This window comes from Doryrhamphus excisus, chromosome 13 (assembly GCF_030265055.1).
Source record: "Doryrhamphus excisus isolate RoL2022-K1 chromosome 13, RoL_Dexc_1.0, whole genome shotgun sequence".
Taxonomy (NCBI): Eukaryota; Metazoa; Chordata; class Actinopteri; order Syngnathiformes; family Syngnathidae; genus Doryrhamphus; species Doryrhamphus excisus.
In genome coordinates this window covers 14,740,957-14,768,197 of record NC_080478.1, presented here as the reverse complement: position 1 = coordinate 14,768,197, position 27,241 = coordinate 14,740,957, and the positions used below count along the sequence as shown (strand labels likewise).

Here is a 27,241-nt window from a genome sequence, read left to right as displayed (position 1 = left end):
CTGCTTGGCCTTGGTCTTAAGCACAGCACACACTGGTAGTGTTGTAATAAAGAGGAGAAAATGGGAACTTTTTAACCTTGTGATAGAATGGGTTTGTTGCCCAGAAAAAGAAAGATCGAAGTGCAGTTCGATGTCACAGACGCTGATTTTTTTCCACATCTTTTACTCCCTTGCATTTCTTCTGGTCAGAGTCACAGAAGCTAAAAAAGTTCCACTCTATATTTAACTCCTCCTCTCTTGCCAGCATGGATCTTAGACACGTTGGCTGGCCGGCAAGAGCGCTAACTGACAGCTGAACCATGTCATCGTGCTTGGAAAGTCCGGTGATTGCAGCCACCCGAACCCTGAAGTTGCTCCAAGGAAGCACCAACTGCTGATGTAGGTGGGCCAGGAGTGTGAGTGTGGGCCAAAATTCCCAACACTTCTGGAGCTACGCTTGCGTGCTGATCCAACTACAGTCTATAATGGGCCGGTGAGGTCAGTGTTATTGAGCTCTACTGTACGCTACATCATCTAATGTGATCCGAGAAGGGAACTGTATCACGATTTTTGCCTTTATAAAGACGGCTACAATAGCCCTCACTGAATGTCAGGCCCCTTGCCTCACTTGGCCCCATGTAGTATGTGGACAATAACAGCAAACAGTGAAAATAAACATTGTCTATAAACTTTCATTTAAGACCATTTCCAAGGGACAAATGTGCCAAAAATTAATTAAACTATATTTGTTCTTTCTAATTGTGTTTGTAGAACTACTATACATACTTGTGGAGATGTGGTTCTAATATTTTGACTGACATAGCAAAAATAAGGTAATAGAGCACTGCACAGTGAAATTAAGGCACTACAGGATGATAACGCTGCCTTGCATGTCGTTCTTAAGGAAAATGAAGAAAAAAATCATTATGCAAATGAATAGTACAATTGATTAGATGGATCAAAATACATGAATGAGTGATGCAAAGAATTATACCCAGGTTAAATTCCAAGGCAGTCGAGAAAATTTATTCATTCATTTAAGACCGCTTATCCTCACGAGGGTCGCGGGCATGCTGGAGCCTATCCCAGCTGTCTTCAGGCAAGAGGCGGGGTACACTCTGGACTGGTGGCCAGCCAATCACAGGGCACATATAGACAAACAACCATTCACACTCACATTCATACCTATGGACAATTTGGAGTCGTCAATTAACCTAGCATGTTTTTGGAATGTGGGAGGAAACCGGAGTACCCGGAGAAAACCCACGCATGCACGGGGAGAACATGCAGATGGAGACGGCCGAGGGTGGAATTGAACTTGGGTCTCATAGCTGTGAGGCCTGTGTGCTAACCACTGTGCAGCCCACCAACAGTGAAATCTACCAACTGTAAAATCTACATCAAACTAAATTGAAGACCAGGAAAGACCATCTGGATGAATATTAAATACCTCATCAACATGACAACAAGAAAAAAGGATGGAAAAAGATGGAGGATACAACTCACAGAAAGCAATGCATTGAAGATAAAGGGTTAAGTGGGTGTTTTGCATTATTACTGTCATAATGGTATTGTAGCACCTGGAAGATATGTATGTGTACTGGATGACGCCCTGGGTCATAATGCTGGTGCTTGGCATCAGGTACTGGGGTTTAAACCCCACTTCGAGTGACTAATTAGTACTAGTATTATTAGTATTTGGACAATTAAACTCCTTGCTTTCCCATGCAGGCATTCCTGTCTCTTATTTGTCCTACCTTTAAGTTATCTATAGGTTTATTCTGTACTTGGCTAGATTCTTGTCTATTGATCACACAGCCCTAACTTGCAAAAAAAAAAAAAGTACTTCTGTTTTTTATTCTCAACTGCGGCTGCTTACTTTTTCTGCACTTAGTTCCACCTGCTTTCAGTCAACACTCCAATTGTGACACATGGTTTTGTTCAAATGATCTCACTGATCTGTAAAGTATAAGGGCCAACAGTTGTGTATTTGGATATTTCTTTGATTCTACAGAGAATATGCATCATTTCAGCTCTTTCTTGATGTGAGCCATATGTATTAAGAAGACACCGGATACATCTTTGCAAATAGGATTTATATGCCATGTCAGACTGTTGCTGGCAGATCACATTCATGCAGTCCAGTGCCAGGCATGCACTGTATCAAAAAAAAAAAGTGTTTTCAGGTATGGTGATACTTGCTTTTCAGTGGACAAGTCAGGCACACATGTTAAGGAGCAAAAAACGTACCACTTCCACATGGAATGGGAGGAGAACTTTTTTTCTGCCTTTTGTTTACTTCATCAATGTAACATTAGTGATGCTTAGTGACCAGAATCATACATAAAACTTGGCTTTCAATATTTTTTTACTAATAATAGGCAGAGGGAATGGGTTTGACTTATGGCCACGTGGTGCGTAAAAACAAACCATTCTTGTTATTGACTTGCTGTGGTGACCCCTGACAGGAAAAAGTTGAAAGTGGACAAAAAAGAAAACATAATGAATTTTCACCCAGGGAGCTTCCAAGTAATGGGCGGAGAAATTGGGTGTGAGGGCGGTCTTATGTAAATGAGCTACATTGTTAATCCATACACAGTCCGAATGAGTTGGGCAAAGTTTGTCGAGAGCTAACATAAAAATGACTTGGGTGTATAATTTCAAACTCGATAGTTGAGCAAGCCCTCTAGAGACCCAGATTATGATAAACTGTGCAAACAATATGTGAAATGACCCCATCAGTGGTGCCACTATAAATGGATTTTACCTGTTGCTTACTTAAAATAGGAAAAACCTTCCTGTGTTATATAAGCACTTGTCTCTGTGCCATTGACAGGTTTGTTCCCAGCAGTGTGATTGGTTGTTGGTTTACAGTATACTGAATTTTTGACCGAGGACACTGTCAAGACTGAGCGTGATTTTAAAAAGTGCAGGTCAGATGTCTTAGTCTTCAGGCTGACATCGATATCTGTCTCTGGTTAGTGTTTGGCATGTTAAGATCTCTTTTAACCTCTTTGAGTTCTATACAACTGGATCACTGTGTTCTAATCCTACTGTTTGATCAACCATATTCTATATGAAGCTTGCAAAAGTGTTGTCGGAATCTTAAAGGGAAACACCTGGTAAACATAAAGCTGTTGGAAACCAAAGCAAACAAATGAGACATCAAGCAGATCAAGTCACCGAGGACATTACGAGTGCAGTCAGTCCCTCCAGTGTGGATCTGACCCAAGAACAGTATTGCTCTCATGTAGTCATTATCAAACTGGGCGGGTGTTGTGATGATGTCATGATGTTGATGAAGTGAAACCACATTTGAGCAGGCGTACTGAACAGTTGATAAAGCCTGACGTTCCCTGAGCAAGTGTGTCAACGTATCAGGAGATACGAAGGTCACACAAGGTCAGTTAAGCATCTCAAAAACCTCATGTAATACTCTTGTAATTCCTTGTATGTATCACTTGACGTTAATCAGAGCAACATTCACATTCACTATGATGTCATCGTCCTACTTGTGGTATCAAAGAGGAAGGGTGAACCATACTGAGGTCACGAGAAGTGTATGTTGATTGAGGGCCATAATTCCCACACCCAAAGTGAAGTCATGTGTTGGGAAGCAGTGTGGAAGAGGCTTGTTATGATTTCACTCTTCATACAGTGTATAATGCACCCATGACCTGTCTGCACGGGCCTATGGGGATCCGTTTGTTATGGATCCCAGAGGAAATGTGGGCAGGTTGAAGAACCAACATTACCACACTAATGTGATTGGACTCGATAGTGATCATATTTGGTTAAAACAAGAATGACGATGTGGTCGTGCAATTGCCTATTTGTGCTTCATGCAACACTTTTATTTCTTTTCCTGAAGGGCTCATCGACTGTGTCTGTCGTCAAAACACTAGTGCCGCTTTAGCAACCTACCAACATTTCTGCATGCAATACAGACAGTTTTTCTTTTTTTAGTTTCACTTATAGCACCCACGAGACTTAAAATAAAAATAACATAGCATAAGACTGAACCAGAAGTTATTGTTAAACACACTGTAGATTTACATTTCATTTGGTTTCTGTGTTTATTTGTGTTAGCCAGTTCTTGCAAACAACCCTGGAAATTACATAGTCTTTGGTGTTTGTGTTTTCTTCTGATGTTCCACTTATAGTTATGACTCCTTTGCACTCATTCCATATTTTTATGTGGGATCGTGCTGTATCTGTGCAGATGATAACATTGTTGTGTGGTTTATTGTAATCCATGCCACAATTAAACAGAGTGGAATGAAAGTAGAATACATTAATGTAATTAATGTAATTATATCATTTTTCAGGAGATTATAAATAACCGATGGTCATTAATGTAACATGGCTGATGTTTTTATGATATCAATACATGTATTTAAATCTATTAGCTATTAAAGAACCATGTGCTAAATATTGCCCTCTCCCGGCCATGAGTCAGCATTACATCAACAGCAAACGACTGTTGAAGGGCAAACCTAAACCCCACCTACGACCATTGATTGGTCGAATTTACTGTTCTCACAATTTCATTGGACACCCTGACGTTCACGCAATGACAAACCCGGAAATGTGTAGAAGAAACTCAGCAGTCGGTGAAAAACGTGGGTGATGTGTTTAATGTTTGTATGCATGGTATTTGTTTGCTTTCAACAGTCTTGGATATTTCCGTCTGGTGTTGAATTCATGTGCAATGCCCGTGGTTATTTGCATCTTTGGCTATTTAATGCTAATCGAGTGTAGACTAAACCTTAGCGTCATATTGCTAAGGATTGACAGTGGCAGTTTAAAAGATAGTGTTATGTACAGTATGTAGCCGCCTTTCAGAGTTATACATGGAATACTGCTAGCACTAGTATTTGAAATTAACGCACAGGCCCACTGTGCTAAATTGTGACTAAATTGTTTCATACTGCATATTTTCAATTGATAGATTGTGTCGTTGGTTAAAACAACGATATTAAAAGTATCCATGAAACTGTATTGTATTTTTCTGAAGTTAAACTATTATGCGCTTATGCTGAGAATAGTATAGCTGCTAGCTCTTACGCCACTAGAGGGCGCCAAAGTTCCTTAGTCCTAATGACTTATTTTCCAACCAGATCATTAAAATCAATCTCTAGAGATGAAAATTAATACGTTGTAGTTGAAGACAGTATTCCAGACATGAAATGTAATACTGCTGTGCTCCAAATACTGCTTGTGCTTCCTAAACCCATCCCAATGAAAGAGTTTAAATAGCTTAAATATCACATAGCCGTTCTAGGCACTTTATGTTGTGTGTCTCCCATTGGTCCTACCTCTGTGGTGTAAGTTTTTACATTTATGGCTTTTGTGTTTGATTTTATAGTGCGTATTTAAAAAGAATGGCTGCCTCCGGGAAGCTTGCATCTTTCCGTTTGCCTCCTCTGCCCACTGTCAGTGAGTTGATAAAGCTGTACAACCTGCGAGCTGAGAAACACCTTTCCCAGAACTTTCTGTTGGACTTGAGGCTGACAGGTTGGTCTGGCTGCTGCACACACACTCTCTCGTCGTCTGGCTCTATCTGCATTGCACCAATACCTGCTCCCCCCTATTTCTCATTATTTTGTCTACACCAGTGCACTTCACTGCACAGCGCCACGTAGCCTTGTTTCCAGGCATTAAAAGAGACAGGCTTTTCTGTTTGGGTCATGTTGAGGAGGTCTCCTGCTAAAACGAATCAAGCAAGTCATCAGCCCTTATGGAGCTTAATGTAATTATCAGTGATGCACTGCTGGTCTGATATGCTCTTTTGTTATTGGGCAAGGTGACCGTTAGATTAATGCACCTCATCTCCATAGCACACGTGCAGAAAGCTCACACTATTCATTTATGTTTGGATACACTATACTGATGAAGTTGTTTGAAAGGAGCACGTTGTGCAATTTATATGATGTATGAATTCTACATGCTAATTAATAATGTTATTTGCCAATTGTGTGCAGAGGACAACAAAAACAAGACATTCATGATCATCAATCTCCATCTTTTTTAGACAAAATAGTGCGCCAGGCAGGCAATTTGAAGGATGCCCACGTGTGTGAAGTGGGCCCGGGTCCGGGTGGCTTGACCCGCTCCATCCTGAACTCGGGGGCGACAGACCTGCTTGTGGTGGAGAAGGATTCGCGCTTCATTCCTGGATTAAAGGTAAATGAAGCTCTCCACTCAGATTGTGGAAATGTCATTGCACCAGCTTCTCAATGTCAGTGGTTCATGTTGGACAAATGGCTTCATCTGCCCTTTTAATCCACGTGGATTCATCTCTCTCCTAATGCCGCATCACTAACTACCCCGAGAGTGACTGAGAAGACTGTTTGCTTTTAATGAGCGTACTTTAATGTTTTTAATTGAATGTTATTTCAACTGTGTTTCCACAGCTGCTTTCTGAGGCAGCACCAAACAGGTTGAGGATTGTCCATGGTGACATTCTTACCTACAGAATGGACAGAGGATTCCCACCAAGTATCTGTAAGCCATGGGAGGAAGGTGAGAAGATTACACTAAACAAGGGGGTAAAATCAATTTTATCTAAAATATGTGCGAATGTGTGTGCATGTGAGTCCAGTTTGGTAGCCTTAGGATCTCGTTTCTCGTCTGATGTGGTCCTGATGGCCTCATCGGGCTGTGACCTTCAGCGTTTACTGGGACTCCCATCCACTGTACGGGAGCATTTGCTTATTATCATATGTTTAAGAGAGTGAATCTGTGTCAGGCCGCTGCAATATGTATGGGAATTTTTGTGAATGAATTCTACATTAGACAAATGACTGGTTCAAATTCCGTAATCATTGAATAACTTAATTTGACTTATTGATTTTGAGAACAAGAACAATCTCACAAAATATGGTGATACAGCACATTTTTTGTTGGACATTAATTTGTGGTGTTTTTTTATTTAAAAAGGAAGCATTTCAATGAAAAAATAGTTGCAAACATATGACTGACATGTCATATACTGGGTAAAATTAATAAAATTGGAGCTTCCCACTGTTCTTTCTGAAGGTTTGCTAGACTTTGCAACATACAGATGTAGGCTTTTTTGTATTTTTCCTTATTTTTAGGGCAACTTCAGTCACATGTTTAGGTAGTAGTTGTCCAAATAGTTGCCTGATGTATATAATTCGAAGTCTGTAAATATTACAAGCCACACTAAAACACTGCAATCTTAATAATAATAATAATAATAATAATAATAATAATAATTTAATTTGTAATGCACTTTACATCAAATGAATGATCTCAAAGTGTAACAGTTACAATAAAAAAAATAAAAGTTAACAGCAAGTGTGACAATAACACAATAAGAACATCTAAAATAAGTAGAGCAGTGGAGGTGAAAATGACCAAAGCCAAACTAACACAACACAGTGAACCAAAGACATTAAATATGTATTAAAATAGGGAAGCTATGTAAAAGCTTTTCTAAAAAGATATGTTTTTAAAAAAGTCTAATGTCTGTGGGGCCCTCAAATGATCGGGGAGTCCGTTCCACAGACTTGGGGCAGCTGCGCAGAAGGCACGATCGTCCATGGTTTTGAGCCTGGTCCTTGGAGGCTGGAGGATCTTGTTGCCGCTTCAGCTTTTGATTGATGTTAACCTGTGCCTTTGTCTGCCCCACAGAGCCGCCAAACTTGCACATCATCGGGAATTTACCATTCAATGTCTCCACCCCTCTCATCATCCGTTGGCTAGAGAACATGGCTAACAGGACTGGTCCTTTTGCTTACGGGCGCACGCGACTGACGCTCACCTTTCAGAAAGAGGTCGCAGAGGTGCGTGACGTACATATTATTTGTTTGTTTATCAGGAAGCTGCTATTTTGTCCAAAGCAAAAGCACATTTTCCCATTAATGATTTGATGACTGTATATATTTATGCATACTGTACAGCAGGGGTCTCAAACTCAATTTACCTGGGGGCCACTGGAGCTAGGGTCTGGGCAAGGCTGGGCCGCATCAGGTTTTCCAAAAAAAAACAAAACGCATTTATTAAAAACAGAAAAATATACAAACTTTTTCAGTGCTTTGGTTCCGATTTTCTACAATAAAAGCTCTGATAAAACATTCCACTGTTCTCAAATATCTTAATTTAATTTTTTCTGCACAAAATAAGATGAAAAATAAATAAACAAAACAAGAATAAAGAAAATCAATCAATCAGTAATAAATAAATATAATAATAATAAAACGGCAAATAATAAAAACTTAAGGAACCACATATAGTTGGTGGGTAGACAAATTATTTTTTTCAGATTAAAATGAACAAAGCATTATTAGAGCCCTGTAGACATGACAAAACACGACTATAGTCACATTTATGCTCTTTTTATTTACAACATATTGCGCAACTGCAGGCTCTTGAGACACATGCTAACTCGCAAACTAGAGAGCTAGCGACAAACGGTATCCTTCAAGTTATTTCCTTTAAACTTAAATAGCCAAAAACTTACCACTTCCTCACGGATAGGGAGGATAACTATTAACAGTTATTTAACCTTTAACGTGAACATTAATCAAACGTAATAATTTTTTCTGGGTACATGATACCATACAGCATCCATATCAAACTTGTGCGGGCCGCACTAACATTAAACTTTCATATCAAGGCGGGGGCCTCAAACTAGTGTCCTGGGCCGCGTGTTTGAGACCGCTGCTGTACAGTATGTTTATTTTCTTAAATGTGTTGTGTCTTGTCAAACATGTATCAGTGAATAACCAAATGCTGTGGTGTGGTCTTCTCCATCCATCCAGAGGTTGATAGCCAGCACGAAGAGCAAACAGAGGAGCCGCCTGTCCATCATGGCTCAGTATCTCTGCACCGTCCACCACCGTTTCATCATCCCCGGAAGGGCCTTCGTTCCCAAACCAGAGGTAGGGGGTTTAATAATACTTCTATTTTAATGCAGAGTGTCAAACCAAGCAGAACAATTTAATATTTTGTTGCTGAGACAGTTTTTTTTTTTTTTTTAAATCTCCGCGGAGTCATTTGATTGCTGCCCCTTCAATAATCATCTTCTGATGTGTTTGCTTAAGCGTAGAAAATCCACACATGCCTCCTCAGGGGTGGGGTGATGCTGAAATAGCATTTCATCTTTCAGCACACATTTGATTTCTTTTCTTTTTTATCCAAAAGTTTGATGTTTATTTCAATCAGTTGTAAAATTGTAGCTTCCAGGCTGTCACTGCCAGATGGACGTGTTGTTATTATTTCATGCCCCTTCCTGGAGGACAATTGTGGGACCTCAACCTCCTTAAATCTGGACCCATATTCCCATCACAAGTCCCTCGTCATGTCACCATCACTCACCCCCCCCCTCACGCCGATCGCTTCAAGGCTTCATTAAGACTGTGTTGAATCACTTTTGTCTCTGTTCTGTCTTTGGACCATTTCTGGGATGTAATGATGCCTGGTGGGTATTTGAGATGTGGCACCCTCGCGCTGCGCCTTGTAATGAGGCCCGAGTTCTTTTTTAGGCCCCATTTCTGCCTGTGTCTTTTAGCCTGTGTGTGGATCAGCGAAGGAAGAAAGGCATTCGCGCTTACATAACATGTGAATGCAAGATGTTTTTGCTTTATTTTTGGGGTTGAGGATTTATAGTAGGACTAGAGGGTGTATTAAAGGAATAAAAGCGCTGCTGCAAAAACTTGAACATTCAAAATGTCAGCGCTGGCATATCGACGGCTCCACTGAGATGTGTATTTTGAGATAATAGACGCGAGGCTTTCTTGAAGACTCAGGAGGTCCCTTACATCCTTGTACAAATGAAATCATGTTTTTCCTCTGTCTCTGAATTAAAGGATAGGTGTAAAGTTAATGTCAGAGATGGACTTTCGGTCCCTTGAAGATACAGTGGTGCTTTAGGACCCACTGAGGGTAAATAATTCATCCCCTGTGAGGAGTAAAACGTGGCTGAGTGAATGGGACCAGGGCTGATTGTTCATTCTCTTAGAAGAGATGGCTTCCGATGATTATTTCATCACAGTCAGCTGCCAAACGGCACATTACTTTTACTCTTCTGTGTCTTATTTTTGCGTGTATCTCTCACTGCGGCTTAATGGATATCGGCGTACTGTGCTGTAAATGCGAGTACATGTACACAAACACACATCCAATGCATGCAGACATAATTAGAGAGGGAGTGTTCTGCACTGCAGATGAATCAGCACCTCCTACGTCCCCACACAGGCCATCTTTCCCCCTCTAAATGTTTTAATGGGCACTTGGTGGAAATGATATCATTAGGAAAGATGATGGCGGTTTGATGAGCAGACCCCCTAGTGCTGGTGGCCTATAAAAGATCACGGAGCCCAGTGTGGATTAATGCTTGCGTGTGCTCTCTTCACATGCATGGGCGCACTGTGGACTTAAGTATAAGGACAACCAGGCAGCTACAGGAGCTCAAAACCTAAGAAACCTTTAAGAACGTTCATCCCACTGTAGCAGTAACTGTTTTCATTCTGTTTGTGGAAATTGAATGATCGATGCCTGATTGCAGACTTTTTTTGTCTGTGAAGTGGATTTCTTGTATTTCTGTTGACATGCGTTATTTACCCATCACTGAATTGTGGTTTAACTCCAACATCTTGATGCTTTGCTTGAAATGATTGTATGTGCAGCCTCAGTACAGCTTTAAAAGGGACCTATTGTGCTTTTATGTTGTATTCTCTTGTTAAAAGTCATTTGTCTGTTGACTGGATGCACCGACTATGTTAGAAGGCCCCCAATTTTGCATGTCTAAGTACTTTTATGCTTTCACGAATAATGTGTCTTCTTCAGGCGTTGCGGCCACTTTGTTGTGCGGTCCTTGAACACGACGTGTGTGTGTGATGCAGATTGAGACTAATGTTTAGGACTTTCTTTGTCGCTGCATAGATTTTTTTCCATTCTTCCTTTCACCTCGTCCTTGTTCACAAATGTTAATGCTGTGGGTTAAATACACAGAGGTGAGGTTTAAGAACGTTTGCTCTTTGCTGCTTTGCATTACATTGTGCATTTGGCCTCATATGTTATTCATTTCCTAATTGATTTCTGTACTATATGTGCCTTTTTTTCATAATGATATATAATGAATATGTTTACATGTTAATTGGCGACTCCAAATTGTCCATAGTTATGAATGTGAGTGTGAATGGTTGTTTGTCTATATGTGCCCTGTGATTGCCTGGCGACCAGTCCAGGGTGTACCCCGCCTCTCGCCCAAAGACAGCTGGGATAGGCTCCAGCACCCCCGCGACCCTCATGAGGATAAGCGGTAGAAAATGAATGAATGTTATTCATTTCCTAATTGATTTCTGTACTTTATGTGCCTTTGTTTTCATTATGATATATAATGAATATGTTTACATGTTAATTGGTGACTACAAATTGTCCATAGGTATGAATGTGAGTGTGAATGGTTGTTTGTCTATATGTGCCCTGTGATTGGCTGGTGACCAGTCCAGGCTACAGCACCCCTGCGACCATCGTGAGGATAAGCGGTAGAAAATGAATGAATGAATGAATGAATTTTTATTACCGTATGATTTGCGGATTACCATGACCTGGATGGATACCGCATGGTTGTGACTATCAGAATGAGAATACATTGTCGTTGGATAATGTCACCCGTCACTTCGCCTTTTAATTTGTTATTAAACAGAAAAATTCACTTTTAATTTAAGAGGGAGCTTGTGTGTGCGTTCTACAAACCTATAGCCAATGACTTGCCTCACTGCTCTAATTGTTGGCATTATCTTGTTGGCGCCGAAGCTGTGGGCTCACTGATTGTGTTAATGAAGAGGGATTTGCTCAAATTGATGGACAAGAGGGATTCCTTTTTATCTGCTCTTGGCATGCCTGAACTAAACCACCTGGTTCTGTGGTAGGCAAATGTACCGTGACTGTCCTTAACCTGGTCTACTCAATAATTTACACAAACAGGCCATAACGATGCTTTTACTCGCACATTTAATGAGATCCATTACATTGAAATTCTAGTAGTTCTAATTGTGTGAACAGTTGTGTGGGGAAAAAAATGGCTTCAAATGCCCATTGCCCGCACTCTTTGTTGCCAGTGTGGATTCTCAGGCAGTAGCAGGTACACATCTGGCAGTTAGTGAAGTATGACATTTTTTGCAGATGCTTTGACATCACGCACTCAAATGAAAAAGCCTCATGAACCTTTCAGCATCCAGTAAATGTTTGGAGGCGAGGCAACGGCGCGGGATAGTATATGCTAAGATGATAATGAGGTACGGAATGTTGAATCCGCTTCCACTACATTACTTAGCAGGTACTGTTGCCAATATTGATGTGGGGGAGGGTCTAATAGTCATCCTTATTTTATCTGTCAGCCTTGTTCTCCTTCCCCGCGGCTACACCTCTCGTGTCTTATTGAGTGACTGATCGCCCTTGAAGGTTTTGGAGAGTTGCGATTGGTTGCTTTGATGGCGTTCTGCCTGGCGCCATGCACCCGAGGCAGATCACACCTGCCCCCCTTTTCCTTTTTAGTCACAGTCCTTTGGATAATTCTCACTGAGACTGATGTTTAAATTTGCCTCTTGTCATCCAGTCCTAGGTATATATATACCACGTGTGTCTGCATGCTTTATTGCTTCTGCTTTATGCCATTGTAGTAATTTCTCATTTATATTCTGGTCATGGGTCAAGGGGAAGCCATCAAGCCATCTTTACCTTCCACATCCAGCCACCCAAATTCATCTCCATGCCATCTTTACATAGAAATGAGCTAATTCACAAAGAGCGCATCTGTGTTCTCCAACATAATGTGTTTGAAAGTCTGCTTGAGAGCGTGACAAGCAGCCCTATAAGTCACGCAGTCGATGCTCCCTCACGAGCAACATGCTGTCGTCTCGTATGCGGCGCCATCGAACACATCATTGATTAGAGTAGATAGTGTTGGATCATTTGGAGATGGTGCGATGAAAAAAGGCTGTGTTTTGAAATTCACATTGATAAGGGCGAAAGAAAAATACTATCTTAGTGAGAAAGTATAATCTCAATTTAGAGACGACATTTGAAGGTGCAGTAAGGCTCCTTAAAATGGGGCCTGACGTAGCGCTGCAACGATTCATTGATTGTCCATCCATCCATTCTCTATGCCGTATATCTTCATTACGGCCGTGGGTATGCTGGAGCCTATCCCAGCTGGCGGGGTACACCCTGGACTGGTCGCCAGCCAATCACAGACAAGATCATTTAGACAAACAACCATTCACACTCACATTCATACATATGGACAATTTGGAGTCGCCAATTAACCTAGCATGTTTTTTGGAATGTGGGAGGAAACCGGAGTACCCGGACATGCAAAACATGCAAACTCCACACAGAGGAGCAGATCTTATTAGAGTTTCCCCCACCAGAGGAGCAGCTATTTGATCTACACTCTTATTGCATAACCAAAAGGAAGTGGGAGCCGTGAATATTCCATGTTTGTTTCAGGAATTTCCTTTCGGCTTGATGCGGACCAGGCAGCGATCCGCACTAAATTAGCTAAAGCTTAGTGCTGTACAATCAAATCCTGCAGTATTACAGTATTTTTCATCGCTTTTTTAATCATAGGTCATTTAGAATGAAAAATGTACTTTATAACAGTAACGTATGTAATGCATTTTAGTCATGCTGTATTCATCAAAATTCATTCATTTTCTACCGCTTGTCCTCACGAGGGTCGCGGGCGTGCTGGAGCCTATCCCAGCTGTCTGCGGGCGAGAGGCGGGGTACACTCTGGACTGGTTGCCAGCCAATCCCAGGGCACATATAGACAAACAACCATTCACACTCACATTCATACCTATGGACAATTTGGAGTCGCCAATTAACCTAGCATGTTACCATGCACAGGGAGAACATGCAAACTCCACACAGAGATGGAATCGAACTCAAGTGTCTTAGCTGTATGGCCTGTGCGCTAACCACTAGGACACCGTGCAGCCCGTCATCAAAGTTGGGCAACTCTGCCCTTTCTCAGCAATAAAAACAGCAGTAAACATAACCTAGCATGTTTTTGCAATTTGGGAGGAAACTGTACATGCAAACTCCATACAAAGAATCAAACCCTCTCCTGATTGTGTGGCCAACATTTAATTCATCGATTAAATAACTCTATTCAAGTAGAAAAAAAGCTTTTGAGTGTATTGGGTTGTGCTGATGACCACAACAATGTCACCTACAGGACAATTTGTGTGGCTACACGTCTTACCCTGCCTGATTGCAAGCAAGAGACGGGGGGGGGAGAAATGGTGTTGTGTAGCAAGTAGACATGATTAAGAGATTGAAACAAAAGAGAGAAAATGATCCACACGGCCAAGCCTTGTTGACAGCAGCAGAGTGCCAAAAGGTTCCTTCGTGACAGAGATGGATCAGAATGGAGAGTGAGGCGTACCTTCAGCAGATGGCCGTCTGTCTGATCCGGTCGTCAGCCCGCTTCTTGAGTAATGGCCGCATCGGGCTGCACCAGCCAGTTAACTCAGCCTCGCAGGAGGAAAGCCCTACAGATGTTTGCCTTGTACATAGTCATCAGCTAAGACCACAGGCCAGATGAACTGAGCCCAAATTAAATTTGTTAATGCCGCATTGAACATCCATTAGAGCTGGTGACTGTCCAGGGAGGAGGCATTCAGCTCGGTTATTTTCTGGTTTTCCTCCAGGCTATGCTATTTGCTTGTGTTCCAGGTAACAAAGTAGCTTTATCTCGTAAATTTGAAGGAAAATTTGGAATTTTGCCCCCATGATAACATGTAATATTTACAGTATTTTGATCGTTTTAAATATCGGAACGCATTGATTTCTGGTCTAGCGATACTTCCGTCAACAATAATGGCAAGCACTACTAATCATGGCAGGCTTTGTGGCTGCCTGCCTACTTTTGGACAAATGAGGATCCCGAACCTCATCTTTTGACGCCTGATTATACAGAGGATGAGCCTCCGCCTGTAAGAAGAGAGTTATGTAAATAGACCATTGTTGGTGTTTTTTGGAGTTTTTTTTTTTTTTTAAGGGCTTCATAGTCAAAATAGTTGTTTCCGTTACAGCTGAAAAGAGAACGTGAAAATGAAAAGAGAAAGATGTGAGGTCATCATTGTGGATGATGGCCAAAATTCCCGCAAAAGTGTACTTTTCCTTTAAGATGGCGTTTGGGTGGTGACATAAGGCAGTGGCATGTTGAGTGATGGATCCCTCCGCTGTGACCTGACGTGGCCTAGCGAGAGTGAGAATTTATTCAGAGGGTCCGCACAGTTTTCTCACCTCCTGCAGAGCACACGCTGCATGGCCACCACAATTCATCCCAGCCTCTTCCTGCCTCGTAAAAGCGGGTCAAACGTGGTATCAAGAGGATCGGGGAAAGTTATTTTCAGGGACTCGTGCCAACACTATAAACGCCTCGGGCTTCAGACTTGATACAAGGTAAAGACCACCAGTATCCTCGCACAGTATCGCCTTAAATAGAAGGCAGAGGTTCATTGGGTTTGCTGTTGGTGTTAGATTATCATCTGCAGAAAGGTCGACTTCAACACTCTCCTATTCATAGATGATTGACAGAGAATTGACACCTCAATAGCAATGTTATGAGAAAAACCGAAACGTATCATGCATCTGTTTTTCTATGCTGCTTTTTCCTCACTAGAGTAGCGGGGGTATGCTGGAGCCTATGCCAGCTGGCTTTGGGCTCACATTCATACCTATGGACAATTTAGACTCACCAATTAACCCAACATGCATGTTTTTGGAATGTGGGAGGAAATTGGACCACACGGCGAAAACCCACACGCGCACAGGGAGAACATGCAACCTCCCCACAGAGATTGGGAGACTTGAAGCCAGATCTGCAGCCAACATGCTAACCGCTAAGCCACCGTCTAGATAATATCAACACGCAGCATTAAACAGAATTTAAATGCACTTCAAAGTACAGCAAATTCAGGTCTTTGTAGTTGGTGGGCATATGCCATGATAATATGCAGGTGGGCTTTTTGTTCCCATACACGCCTAAAATGAGGTCAGCTTCATACTTATAATAAAGTATTGAAAAAAAATCCACAATGGCAGCCATCAATCTATAAGCCATTAACGTGAATGCTCCAATTTAACTGCAAGACTGTGATTCATGATTTAACTTTAAACTTTTTGTGGGTATAATTTGGTATGTGTCAATTTCTATTTACTCAATTTATTCATTCATTCATTTTATATAATATATATATATATATATATTTTTTTTATATAATATATAATATATATAATATATTTATATATAATTGATAAAAACATGAAAAACATCCAAAGCACAACAAACCAACCAAAATCAATACAAATAAAAATACCTATGTGTATATATAAATGTACACATGTTCAAAAGGGAGTGGGAAGAAGTCTAGACTTATCTAGTCCCAACCCCCTGAACACCCAAATTCTAACCTCATCCCAACAAAACATATTATTCCTTGTCTACACAGAATAAAAACCCCCACATCCAACCACCCTCACCCAGCTTGAGGCACCCAACTACGTGCCAAGAGCAACCAGTTCATTATTTTCTACCTCTTATCCTCACGAGGGTCGCGGGGGTGCTGGAGCCTATCCCAGCTGTCTTCGGGCGAGAGGCGAGGTACACCTTGGACTGGTCGCCAGCCAATCACAGGGCACATATAGACAAACAACCATTCACACTCACATTCAATTAACCTAACATGTTTTTGGAATGTGTGAGGAAACCGGAGTACCCGGAGAAAACCCACGCATGCACGGGGAGAACATGTAAACTCTACACAGAGATGGCCGAGGGTGGTTACTGAATTTAGTTTTAGTTAAAAAAAATGTTGATGTTTGGTTGCTCCCCTGCACTACAATTCCATTTCATAGTCTGTACTACCCTCAGAATGCATCAAGGGGCGAAAGAAACATGAAAATTTCTCATTGCTTTGGCCTCACCTGGGCACCAAACTCTCCCAGCCACGTGTCTCACCCCCATGCTGAAGCTGAAATATGAAAATATGAAGGCATCTTCTTTTGAACCGTCACTGTATTGTTTCCTTCCACGTACTATAGTCCCTTTGTCATCCTTGTAGCTTTTACTGCCTTCCTCAGCAGTTTACAGCACAGCCAAGGTCGCGGCTATGGTTCCCCAGCTTTGCATGTGTGCTGGGACCAGGAAAAAAGAGCAGCTCCAAACAAAGGAAGGTCATTCTCGCTCTCTCTTGTACTCGCTCTCTCTCGCACATTGATGAGAACATTATATCTTTAGTATGATCACTCCCAAGCAATAATGGCTGTCCAAAACAAAAAAAGCTGCAGATTAAGTGCAGTGACACACAACGGCAAGTTAGATTTCCACTGCATTTTGGCAATCACCGTGATGGTAAATGGAGCTTTTCATTGCCAGCCTGTCTTGTGGAGCGAGCGGTCCTCGCCTCATTATCTTCCACTTTTTCCCTTTCTCCACATGCTCTCTGGAAGGTTATTTGTATTTATATCAAGAGGGCAAATAAAGTGATCTGTAAATGTGACGTGGAGGGCAAGTTCAAAAGAAAGGCCCCCGTGCGAGATTAACCCCTGCCTGGAAATGTCGATCACTCACCACCCCCTCGTATAAGTTCACGTTCAGATCAGTCGTAGCGGCAACTCAGGGTGGGAGTCTCTGATGGAGAATGTAGGTTAAATACACAGAGGAGCAGATCTTATTAGAGTTTCCCCCACGAGAGGAGCAGCTATTTGATCTACACTCTTGTTGCATAACCAAAAGGAAGTGGGAGCCGTGAATATTCCATGTTTGTTTCAGGAATTTCCTTTTCGGCTTCATGCGGACCAGGCAGCGATCCGCACTAAATTAGCTAAAACTTAGTGCTGTACAATCAAATCCTGTAGTATTGCAGTATTTTTCGTCGCTTTTTTAATCATAGGTCATTTAGAATGAAAAATGTACTTTATAACAGTAATGTATATAATGCGTTTTCATTTTCTACCGCTTGTCCTCACGAGGGTCGCGGGCGTGCTGGAGCCTATCCCAGCTGTCTTCGGGTGAGAGGCGGGGTACACTCTGAACTGATTGCCAGCCAATCACAGGGCACATATAGACAAACAACCACTCACATTCATACCTATGGACAATTTGGAGTCGCCAATTAACCTAGCATGTTTTTGGAATGTGGGATGGAAACCGGAGTACCCGGAGAAAACCCACGCATGCACGGGGAGAACATGCAAACTCCACACAGAGATGGAATCGAACTCAGGTCTCCTAGCTATGTGGCTTGCATGCTAACCACCAGCGCACCGTGCATCCCGTCATCAAAATTGATTTTGTTAAAAAATGTAGATAATAAATTTCAATTTAATTTAGTTTTAGTTTCCCTTTAAAAAGGTATTTATTTAGGCAAAGCATTCCAATCATAAAATTAATACAAAAAGCAAAAATAATAATAATAATAATAATCAATAATAAAGTATGACGGCTGTACGAAGTAATAAATCAGGTCTGCATAATGTACTAGGCATCTATCATGCAACTCTGCCCTTTCTCAGCAATAAAAACAGCAGTAAACATAACATGAAAAGTAATACCACATTATTATGTAAATTGTGTCTTCTCTTTGCTTCACTTGTATGCAGTATATGCAGCTTCTATAGCAGGGGTCGGGAACCTTTTTGGCTACGAGAGCCATGAAGGCCAGATATTTTAAAATGTGTATCTGTGAGAGCCATATACATTTTTTTAAACATTGAATGAAATAAAATGTGTGCATTTTTATGTAAGACCAACAGTTTTAGATATAATGGGCTCCAATTACGTAGACCAGGCACACTACCCCACGCCAATGGGGTGTGGCCAGCACACTTTCGTGAGCAGCGCAGTGTCCAACAATAAATCAAATACTTGTTGCCATTAATACAACTTCTGCTGCTGCATAGTTTTGCACCGTACTCCGTATATTTAATTCTTTTGGCCATCTTTGCCAGAAGGCTTGGTTCTGCAGCTTTAGCTAGGCGACTATTTGACTAAAGGAGGAAAGTCTACATTTACATGTTGACATCTCAATGACCAAGGTAGACTACCGCCTTATCCAATAATAATCGAGTTTTGGTGTTTGACCTGGAAAATATCTTCAAGAAAGATGGATATTGTCAGCCATATTGCAGTAGAAAATAGATGGACGGATTAAAATGCATAAGAAAGTTGTTAATTTTGAATATTATTTTTAACAGTCATTTCTGTGATGGTTTACTTTAAAATGTTAGCAAAAATAATTTTTTATTGTGGTAAGAAATGCTTGAGAGCCAGATACAGTCATCAAAAGAGCCCTACCTGGCTCCCGAGCCATAGGTTCCCTACCTCTGTTCTATAGTTAGCTGTGCATCGTTCATAATTACTGACATGGTTTCCACAGTTTTCTTGTTCTCCTCATCATTAAACATGCAATGTATATGTTTACTATTCTCTAGCTACATATTGTGGCATGTTACTTGTTATATTATTGCACCATTTTGCAGTGGAAGCTCTAACTGCCCTTGTCAACGTGCATTTGTTATGTTTTTCTGCACTATAGAGGAAAAGTAGGTTTGTAGACATATAGGCCACACCAGTCTTTAGGTGTCCACATCGTAAGATGGGATATTTATAGAACACAGAAAATATTGTTTTTAACTTTTAAGTCAATTTCTGTTTTTTTCCGAACAGTGGGGTGTAATATGGCTGGTTAAACAGTAGCCTACTAGAAAAGTCAGCCACTAATGTCTTTGCCCTCCGCCTGGGAACTAAAAGTCGTCCACAATTCCCTCAGCACACACACGATTGGTCTCTCTACTTTCTTTGTTGTCGCTACCAGCGTCACCCCCGACCCAAGGCCAAACAGCCTTCAAGCTTGTGCTGTCTTGTCCAGCCTTCTGAAACCCGCCGACAACCGTGGACCTCCCGACACTGCAAAAGCAACTTGATTGATTGCCTTCAACCTGAAATCCACATCACATGCACACCTCTATTCTCCACCATGAGTACTGATGTGTGGATTAGTACTGAAATATCGATACCTCTCATACCAGATACTTAATCTCCTAAATTGATTCTCTATGCTCTCGGATCGGTATTGCAGATACCAGACTCAATTTTACTCGGTATTGAATCGGAAACCGTAGTATCAGACATCATTAATGATGAGGGTCACTGTGGCATGACAAAAAAAGTAGCGGGTTATATATCGGAAATGACAGTACATATGACAGAAATGATTTCAATTTCAATTCAAAAATCTCATTCTTCATAGACATGATACCACTTCTGACCAGGCCCTAGCTACGTGATGTGTTTGCCCACCAATTAATGAAAGCATTGTTAAAAATCAGGCTTCGCTACATATCCTAAACTAATGCCTGGAGCTTTGCCAACTATTGGTCGGTCAGGTATAAACGTGGGAGCTTGTTTTCAGTGAATGGACTTCCCAGCATAATGTTGCTGTTAAAATGTTGTTTAAAAAATGCACTGTAGCTTACATAACTACGCTAGTGTTGCCAATGTTTGGGTTCTCCTTCACTTCCTAATATTACGCTGTTGGACGTGATATATGGCATCTATTACATTTGACAATTACACATTTAAGAGTGTTGCCATTAAACCCGACCCTACCGTCCAATCATATTTTTTTATATTATTGTCATAATAAACTCATTTTCAAGGTACTTCAAATGGCTTTACATGGGACAAATAAAAAATTAATCTCCTGAGTCCAGTTCCCTTTAACTCTCAGGAAGGTTATTATTCATGCTGTCATCTCGGTGAGGAATGGCTGGGTGAGCTTGGGCGCGACATTAAGAGAAGAATTCCTTCTTCAAAACCCATTTGCACATGGCGATGTTTTATGGATGCATACAGTCAAACCAATGCCACGTCTCCCCCGGGTGCTGCGTAATAGCAGCCTGGCTGGTCGGATGCAGTCAGTACAATTTGTACCATCCAACAATCTGCACATTTGGCAACGGAATGGTAGCTCCCATCTTCACAGTTATTATACACACACGTAACATACACCCAGCAGGCGTGTTGTTTTCATAAAATAGTTTTATTGGTAAAAAATAGAACTACTTGCACAAGCACATTGAGACAACTGTATCAGAACTTGTGAGCTGCTCTTCATCACAAATATGCTCTGGCAAAGTAAGAAGTGCTAAAGCATCCACAAAAATAAGCTGCGGTTTTATCAAAAAGATAATATCTCGGTACAGTTTCTATGCACGTTTGTAACTCTTAGGACCACTTTGCACTCGGGCCGTTTCTAAGCTAATGAAATTGCGTGCTGATATCAAGCTGCACAGACACAAAAGAGAGGAACCGCTAGCCCTGCTGGAGCGGTCAGACATTTCCTTTTTTTTTTTTTTTTTTTTTTTTTTTCCCCCCCTTCCAGAGTGCCACTTGTGTTGTGTTTGTACTGGTGCAGGGAGCTTGAAATGCTCAACCATTTGAAACAAACTACTCTCAAAATAGTAACACAAAAAAGGTGCATTTGAGTACTCTTCTTATAAAGAAGATATGGCGTGGTCATGGTATTGTATCGTCTATTCGAACACTCTGAGGAAATGCTAAGTCCCTCAGCATAAACAAACACCTAGACACTTGTGTACAGTTACCACAGAGCTTTGGATATTCCTGAAATAAATATATTCGTTTAGAAAATACCACCCTCAAGTCCTCCCCACACTCGGGCTTAGTGAATCTCACTGTGCTTTGGGAAATCAGGAATAAAGAGGATTTGAAATAACCCTCGAAAGCTGCCTAGGACTGCACACAAGCATCTCGTTGACTTCAGACTTAGTCTGGCTGAACAAATCCATAAAACATTCGCTAATGTACAATTCGTGTACAAACGACACGTTTAAAAAAATAAAGATAAAGGAGTCAAAATAGTAATAAAATGCGTCATCATGAGACTACAGTATTTGGCACATTCTTGAAACACAAAAATGTCAGTATTAGTCGATGACATGGCACATTCTTAGCATTTTTATGTTTATTGCATTGGTTCTGGTGCCTGGGCACTGAGTTATTGTGAGCGCACCAGCTCTGTTGGAGATGCTGGGGCAAGATGGTGTAGAAACCTGGCCCCTGAGGGCTGCCAGGACTGGAGATGATGCTCACAGTGTCGCCTTGTGGTGTGCCGGCATCGGCCTGCAGGTGGCAAGCTGGGCTTAGCCATCTGCTCCCCCCACAGGAAGCTATGTGTTTATGAGAGAGAAGGAGGGAAGTGTGCGGTCCTTTTTGCGTCACAGCCAAAGCCTGTCTCAATCACAAATCCAATATTCCCTCCCCTCCTTCTTCTCTAGAAAAGAGCAGACGCAAAAAACTAGCACGGGAACGTGTGAAAGCGCAACATTGCCCGTGACATTTGAGTAGGTGGGAGTTATGTGTGTATGCAGGGGGGTTGGAGGGTCATGCTTTCAACATGCATCAGCATTCTCCAGTCAGTGATCACTGCCACGTGATGTGTGACGGAAATGGGTAAAGAGGGGAGCGCGTGCTGGTGTATTGTGACAGGTATGAATGACAAGCAGCAGTCAAGTGGCTCCTATTTAAGACACTGAGAGCTTCTGTGGATGCAGACTCAATGCCGATGCGGTTGGAAAACAAGTCAGATATGGAGAATGACTCCAACCTTTTTCAGTTACCTGTCATATAACGAGCTTCGTGTTTGTGCCTAAATGCTAACCCTTTAATGTGGATGCTGCTTCTTCTCACTGGCTAATAAAGGGGATTAGGCTAAGTAGTGTGCACAGAGGTTCTGACTGAAGCTTATGGAACAATGGGAAGAGACACACAAAAAAAGATGTCCCACTATAAACAAATCACTTGGCTGACAAGCTGCAGCTCTCAGACAATAATTTGGTTTCCATGGTGCTGTGGAGGAGGATGGCAGGGGCAAAAACACAGAAGCAAGCGTTTGTGTTTACTGTGTCTACAAGGACACTCACAAAAACATATGTTGGAGTGAGCGTGTGTATGTGTGACTGGGCACTGGTGTCCATGTGTGGAATGGTTATATTGGCTGGAATGGACAGTTTACCGACAGGGTGGTTTTTTTTGCCTGAAATGGAAATATGAAAACAGCCCACTCCCACATAGTCCACTCCACTCAATTCAATTTCTTTTGCCGTTTGTTTCTTTCCGTCTCTCACACCTGCCGAGAGGAAAGCAGGTATCTGTTGGTCTACATTTTTTTTCAAATCCTGCCCAGCAGCCCTCGTCTCCTCTTTCCTCATTGAACACTTACAGCACGCCAATATCTCTACATCGTTTTTCAGGCACAGGCATATCGCGTGGCTATGTCTCGGACTCCTACCGGGCATTGCGCTGTATTAATACACAAGACAAGCTCCACACCGCATGCTTAGAGGCGAGACATCAACGTCACTGCAACAGCAAACAAAAATATGGCCGTTTTTTGAAAAAGACTTCAACCTACTGCATTTGTTGTCAATTGAGAGAGCTCCAAACGATTGTAAATAGCAGCTAAGTGATTGCTTTTTTTTTTCCATTTTCAACCTTTGGTGAGGAAAAAAAAATCTTTATTTGCTTAATCCACTCCCCAGGGAACCCTCTTAGTGATTTACCGATGAAGGATGTCTTGCATTTGGTTAGCGGCTCCCTTCGATTGTGCAGCACCTCATCCGTGCTTGTGATACCTTCACTCTGTTTATTCCAAGGTGCTGCTCAGGGATTACCTCCACTGCTTGTGCTTGCAAAACAGGAAGAAAAAAAAAAAAGATAGGAGCAGGGGCTGGTTACTCTTCGTTTCATATTATCCCCACCTGTTCGAAGCGCATCCTACTCTTGTAGCATAAGCCATGGTAGTCCACCCCCTCCGTCCGCTAGTGCACACACACAACGCTGCCTTCCTACACATAGTCCTGCAGGCTATAGCCAGTCTTATTGTCCAACGGGGAGAGAGAGCAATACTGGTGCTGGAGCTCTTGTTGTTGAAGCAGCTGTTGCTGCTGTTGCTGCAGCAGCAATTTGTCAGGCGGGGGGAGCAGGACCAGGTCCTGCGGGCCGTGCCGCTTCCCAGAGCAAGACATGCAGAAGATGGACCCCCCCATTAGAAGGAATCCCGCAGAAACAAAGGCCACGTACACAGCCCCCCCAGGCTCAAACTTATTGCTCTCGGGCACAGTGGAGTCCAGGAAGTTGGTGATGACCTCGTTGGTGAACCAGGAAGCAGGCACCAGACACAGGAACCCGGCGGCCACGAAACAGCCGCCGCTAGCAATGGCCGCATGCCGCTTGGAACGCCGCCCCCCTCCCCAGCGCGTGCACTTGAGTCCCAAAGATGCAAGGCAAAGGCCCATGGCCGCCAGTACGCAGCACAGCACCATGGTCGTGCGGGCAGTCTGCAAATACGCGGGAAGTGAAAGTACGGAATACTTGAGAGTGCAGCTGAACATTCCCGTGCTGTACCACGTGCAGTCCATCCACAGTCCCTGCATCTGGGAGATGGCTGTGATGATGTTGGAGCCCACATCGGCGCTGACCTTCCAGTTGGGCAGCAGAGTGGCCACCATGGCGCCCATGATGCCCAGTAGCGCCAGCACAAATCCAAATATCTGCATGCCTGTTGATGCCATGCTCGCTTTTCAAGCCTCAGCCGACGTTCCTCGGGGGTAGCATTCGCCGGCCCCTTCTTGTCCAGCCACGTCTCTCTCGCCCTTTTTCTTGGCCCGTGTAGCAGTTCCCAGTCAAATCCTCGCCTCCTCAGCTCTTAGGCTGCAGCTCCACTGGACTGGAGGAGAGAGACACAAATGAGAAAAAGAACAGAGTGGCTGCTTTCTCCCCTCATTCAGCTCACACAGACACACTTTACTGGCTGGAAACAAAGGGCGAGCAATAAGAGCTGACAGTGCCTGTCCCTAGGTAAGCAAAATAAAGGAATTATTGTGCATGTGTGCATTTTCTGTGTTGTCTCCTGTGCTTTACAACAGCTGATACTGGAGAGGGAGAAATCATTTTGTGCTATTTACATTGCTCAATCATTAAGGAGACTTAAAGCTGCAGTGTCCTTAACATAACACTCATTAAGTATCTTTTACAACCTTAGGGTTTCTGTGTGTTTTCCAAAAGAAGTGTGTCCTTAAAACATTCAATTCACATTTTTGGGGAAAAAACACAATGTAACAAGTCACTGGAATGTAACTTTATCAGTCTGCTGATTCCAGTTTTAAATACATTTAAACTAATGAAGGTAATTCCCGTCAGCCCCCAATGGGAAAGTGTTTTGTTTTACGTCCCAATAAAACAATCGCTTACCCTGGCCGCCGTTGCTGCTGCTACCGCTGCTGCTGGTGGTGGTGGTGGTGGTGGTGGTGCTGCAGAGCTGCCGCTGACGCGTCACGTTGTTCGCAATAATTCCGGTAAACACACACGCACACACAACGACGGCAGACTGTTGAGGGGGCGACGTGGACGATTCAGCCCGGTCCGCGGCTCCGTTCGAGCCACCCATCTCCTTAGCAACAGCGGAGGAGAACACATCCCAACCCGACAGACCACACAGGCTGGACCGGAGCCTGCTGGGAGGAAGAGCCGCGGTGCACTTGCGCTCTCTCTATTCTCGATCGCCCCCCACCCCTCACTCTCTCCACTCCTGTGTGTGTGTGTGTGTGTGTGTGTGCGCGTGCCTGCCTCACAAGCACTACTTGGAAAGCGACAGAACGCTCCCAACTGCGCGTGCTGCCTGTCAGCAGCTGTCAACCAAACATGGACAGCTAACTGTTTGACTGTCGAGCAGCACACATATATATTACATACATTGGCATTTTTTTCATAAATAACACTTATTCACTTCCTTTGACACAATGACTAAATTTACCAAAACATAAATGTCCCATTTTATGTTAAATTTACTTTTCAATAATACAATAACAGCAATATGTGTCCCTCGAGCCTATTTATGAGCAACCAACCAGAGAAAAAGCTCTCTGGCGGTCAGTTTTGAAGTTTTTTGTTTTGGGGGGGGGGGGTTCATTCATTCATTCATTTTCTACCGCTTATCCTCACAAGGGTCGCAGGGGTGCTGAAGCCTATCCCAGCTGTCTTTGGGCGAGAGGCGGGGCACACCCTGGACTGGTCGCCAGCCAATCACAGGGCACATATAGACAAACAACCATTCACACTCACATTCATACCTATGGACAATTTGGAGTCGCCAATGTGGGAGGAAACCGGAGTACCCGGAGAAAACCCACGCAGAGAACATGCAAACTCCACACAGATATGCCAGAGGGTGGAATTGAAACCTGGTGGGGGGTTCATGAAGGAAAAACATCCTTCCTCATGGATCTATATGACCCCGCCCCTAGCTAGATGCACCCATGCAGTATTCACCCACAAAGAACAAACATAAGGCTTTGCTACACATCTTAAAATAAAGCCTGGCCCGTTCTTCAGTAATGTACACAATGTTGCTGTTAAAATATGCCTTCAATGTTAGCACTGTAGCGCAATAGCATTAAAGCTTAAGAAATACAAGTCGGGCCTACTAAAAGCACTTTTAAAGTGTATAAGTTCCAGTATTAAGGCAAGATTTTGGCCAACAGACTTGGAATATACCATTGTTGGACCTATGAGAATTATTTTCAAGTGTTAGTCTGAGGGAGATGCAAATATTTTGGTTTCCATATGAGGTCAGAAATTCCATCCATCCCGTCTATATTTAACTATGGCTACATAATGCATCACAACTGGGAAGGGTAGAATCCGGCGTCATCGTGATCTCATGACCTGGCCAGCTGTGTCTTAATGATCTTTGTTTATTTTTGTGGTAGAGCATGTGGACCCCACCACGTACAACAGCAGACCCTCCCTTGGGTGTTATCTTCATCAGGCATTCGTCAGTGGGAGACTTAACCTCCCAGCTGCTCCATCGTATGCGCCTGCTTATCTCGTCCTTTCAGTAGAGGGTATACAACGGGAGGTCATGACAAGGACATTGTGGCTTCATGAATGACAAACAGGACAAAAATGAAAGCGGGGTTGCAAGGAGGCCGACCTGATACCTTTGGATACACACGTTTTGTTTGGTTATATCACCACAAATCACCACAAAGTCTGCTGTGATATGATTTTGCCATTGAATGTTAAAATCAATGACTTACAGTAGTGTGCAACCATTCATTCATTCATTTTCTATTGATTATCTTCATGAGGGTCGCTGGGGTGCTGGAGCCTATCCCAGCTGTCTCGGACCCT

General features: G+C 42.6%; 2 protein-coding genes across 3 annotated transcripts in view; one reads left to right on the top strand and one right to left on the bottom strand.

Moving 5' to 3' along the window:
- Positions 1-4,504: 4,504 nt before the first annotated feature.
- Positions 4,505-27,241, top strand: part of tfb1m (transcription factor B1, mitochondrial) — a 33,757-nt gene continuing 11,020 nt past the window's right edge. For both annotated transcript variants that reach the window (XM_058090578.1, XM_058090579.1), the window contains exons 1-6: positions 4,505-4,601; positions 5,348-5,496; positions 6,014-6,165; positions 6,396-6,504; positions 7,639-7,790; positions 8,769-8,888. In XM_058090578.1, coding sequence (XP_057946561.1) covers positions 5,364-5,496; positions 6,014-6,165; positions 6,396-6,504; positions 7,639-7,790; positions 8,769-8,888 — 666 coding nt within the window. In that variant the 5' untranslated portion in view covers positions 4,505-4,601; positions 5,348-5,363. The remainder of the gene's footprint in view (positions 4,602-5,347; positions 5,497-6,013; positions 6,166-6,395; positions 6,505-7,638; positions 7,791-8,768; positions 8,889-27,241) is intronic.
- Positions 18,375-25,636, bottom strand: LOC131140300 (claudin-20). Its single transcript, XM_058090580.1, has 2 exons — positions 25,301-25,636; positions 18,375-24,776 (listed from the first exon to the last, which is right to left on the bottom strand). Exon 2 carries the CDS (start codon positions 24,619-24,621, stop codon positions 23,896-23,898), a length of 726 nt encoding a protein of 241 aa, XP_057946563.1. The 5' UTR covers positions 24,622-24,776; positions 25,301-25,636; the 3' UTR covers positions 18,375-23,895.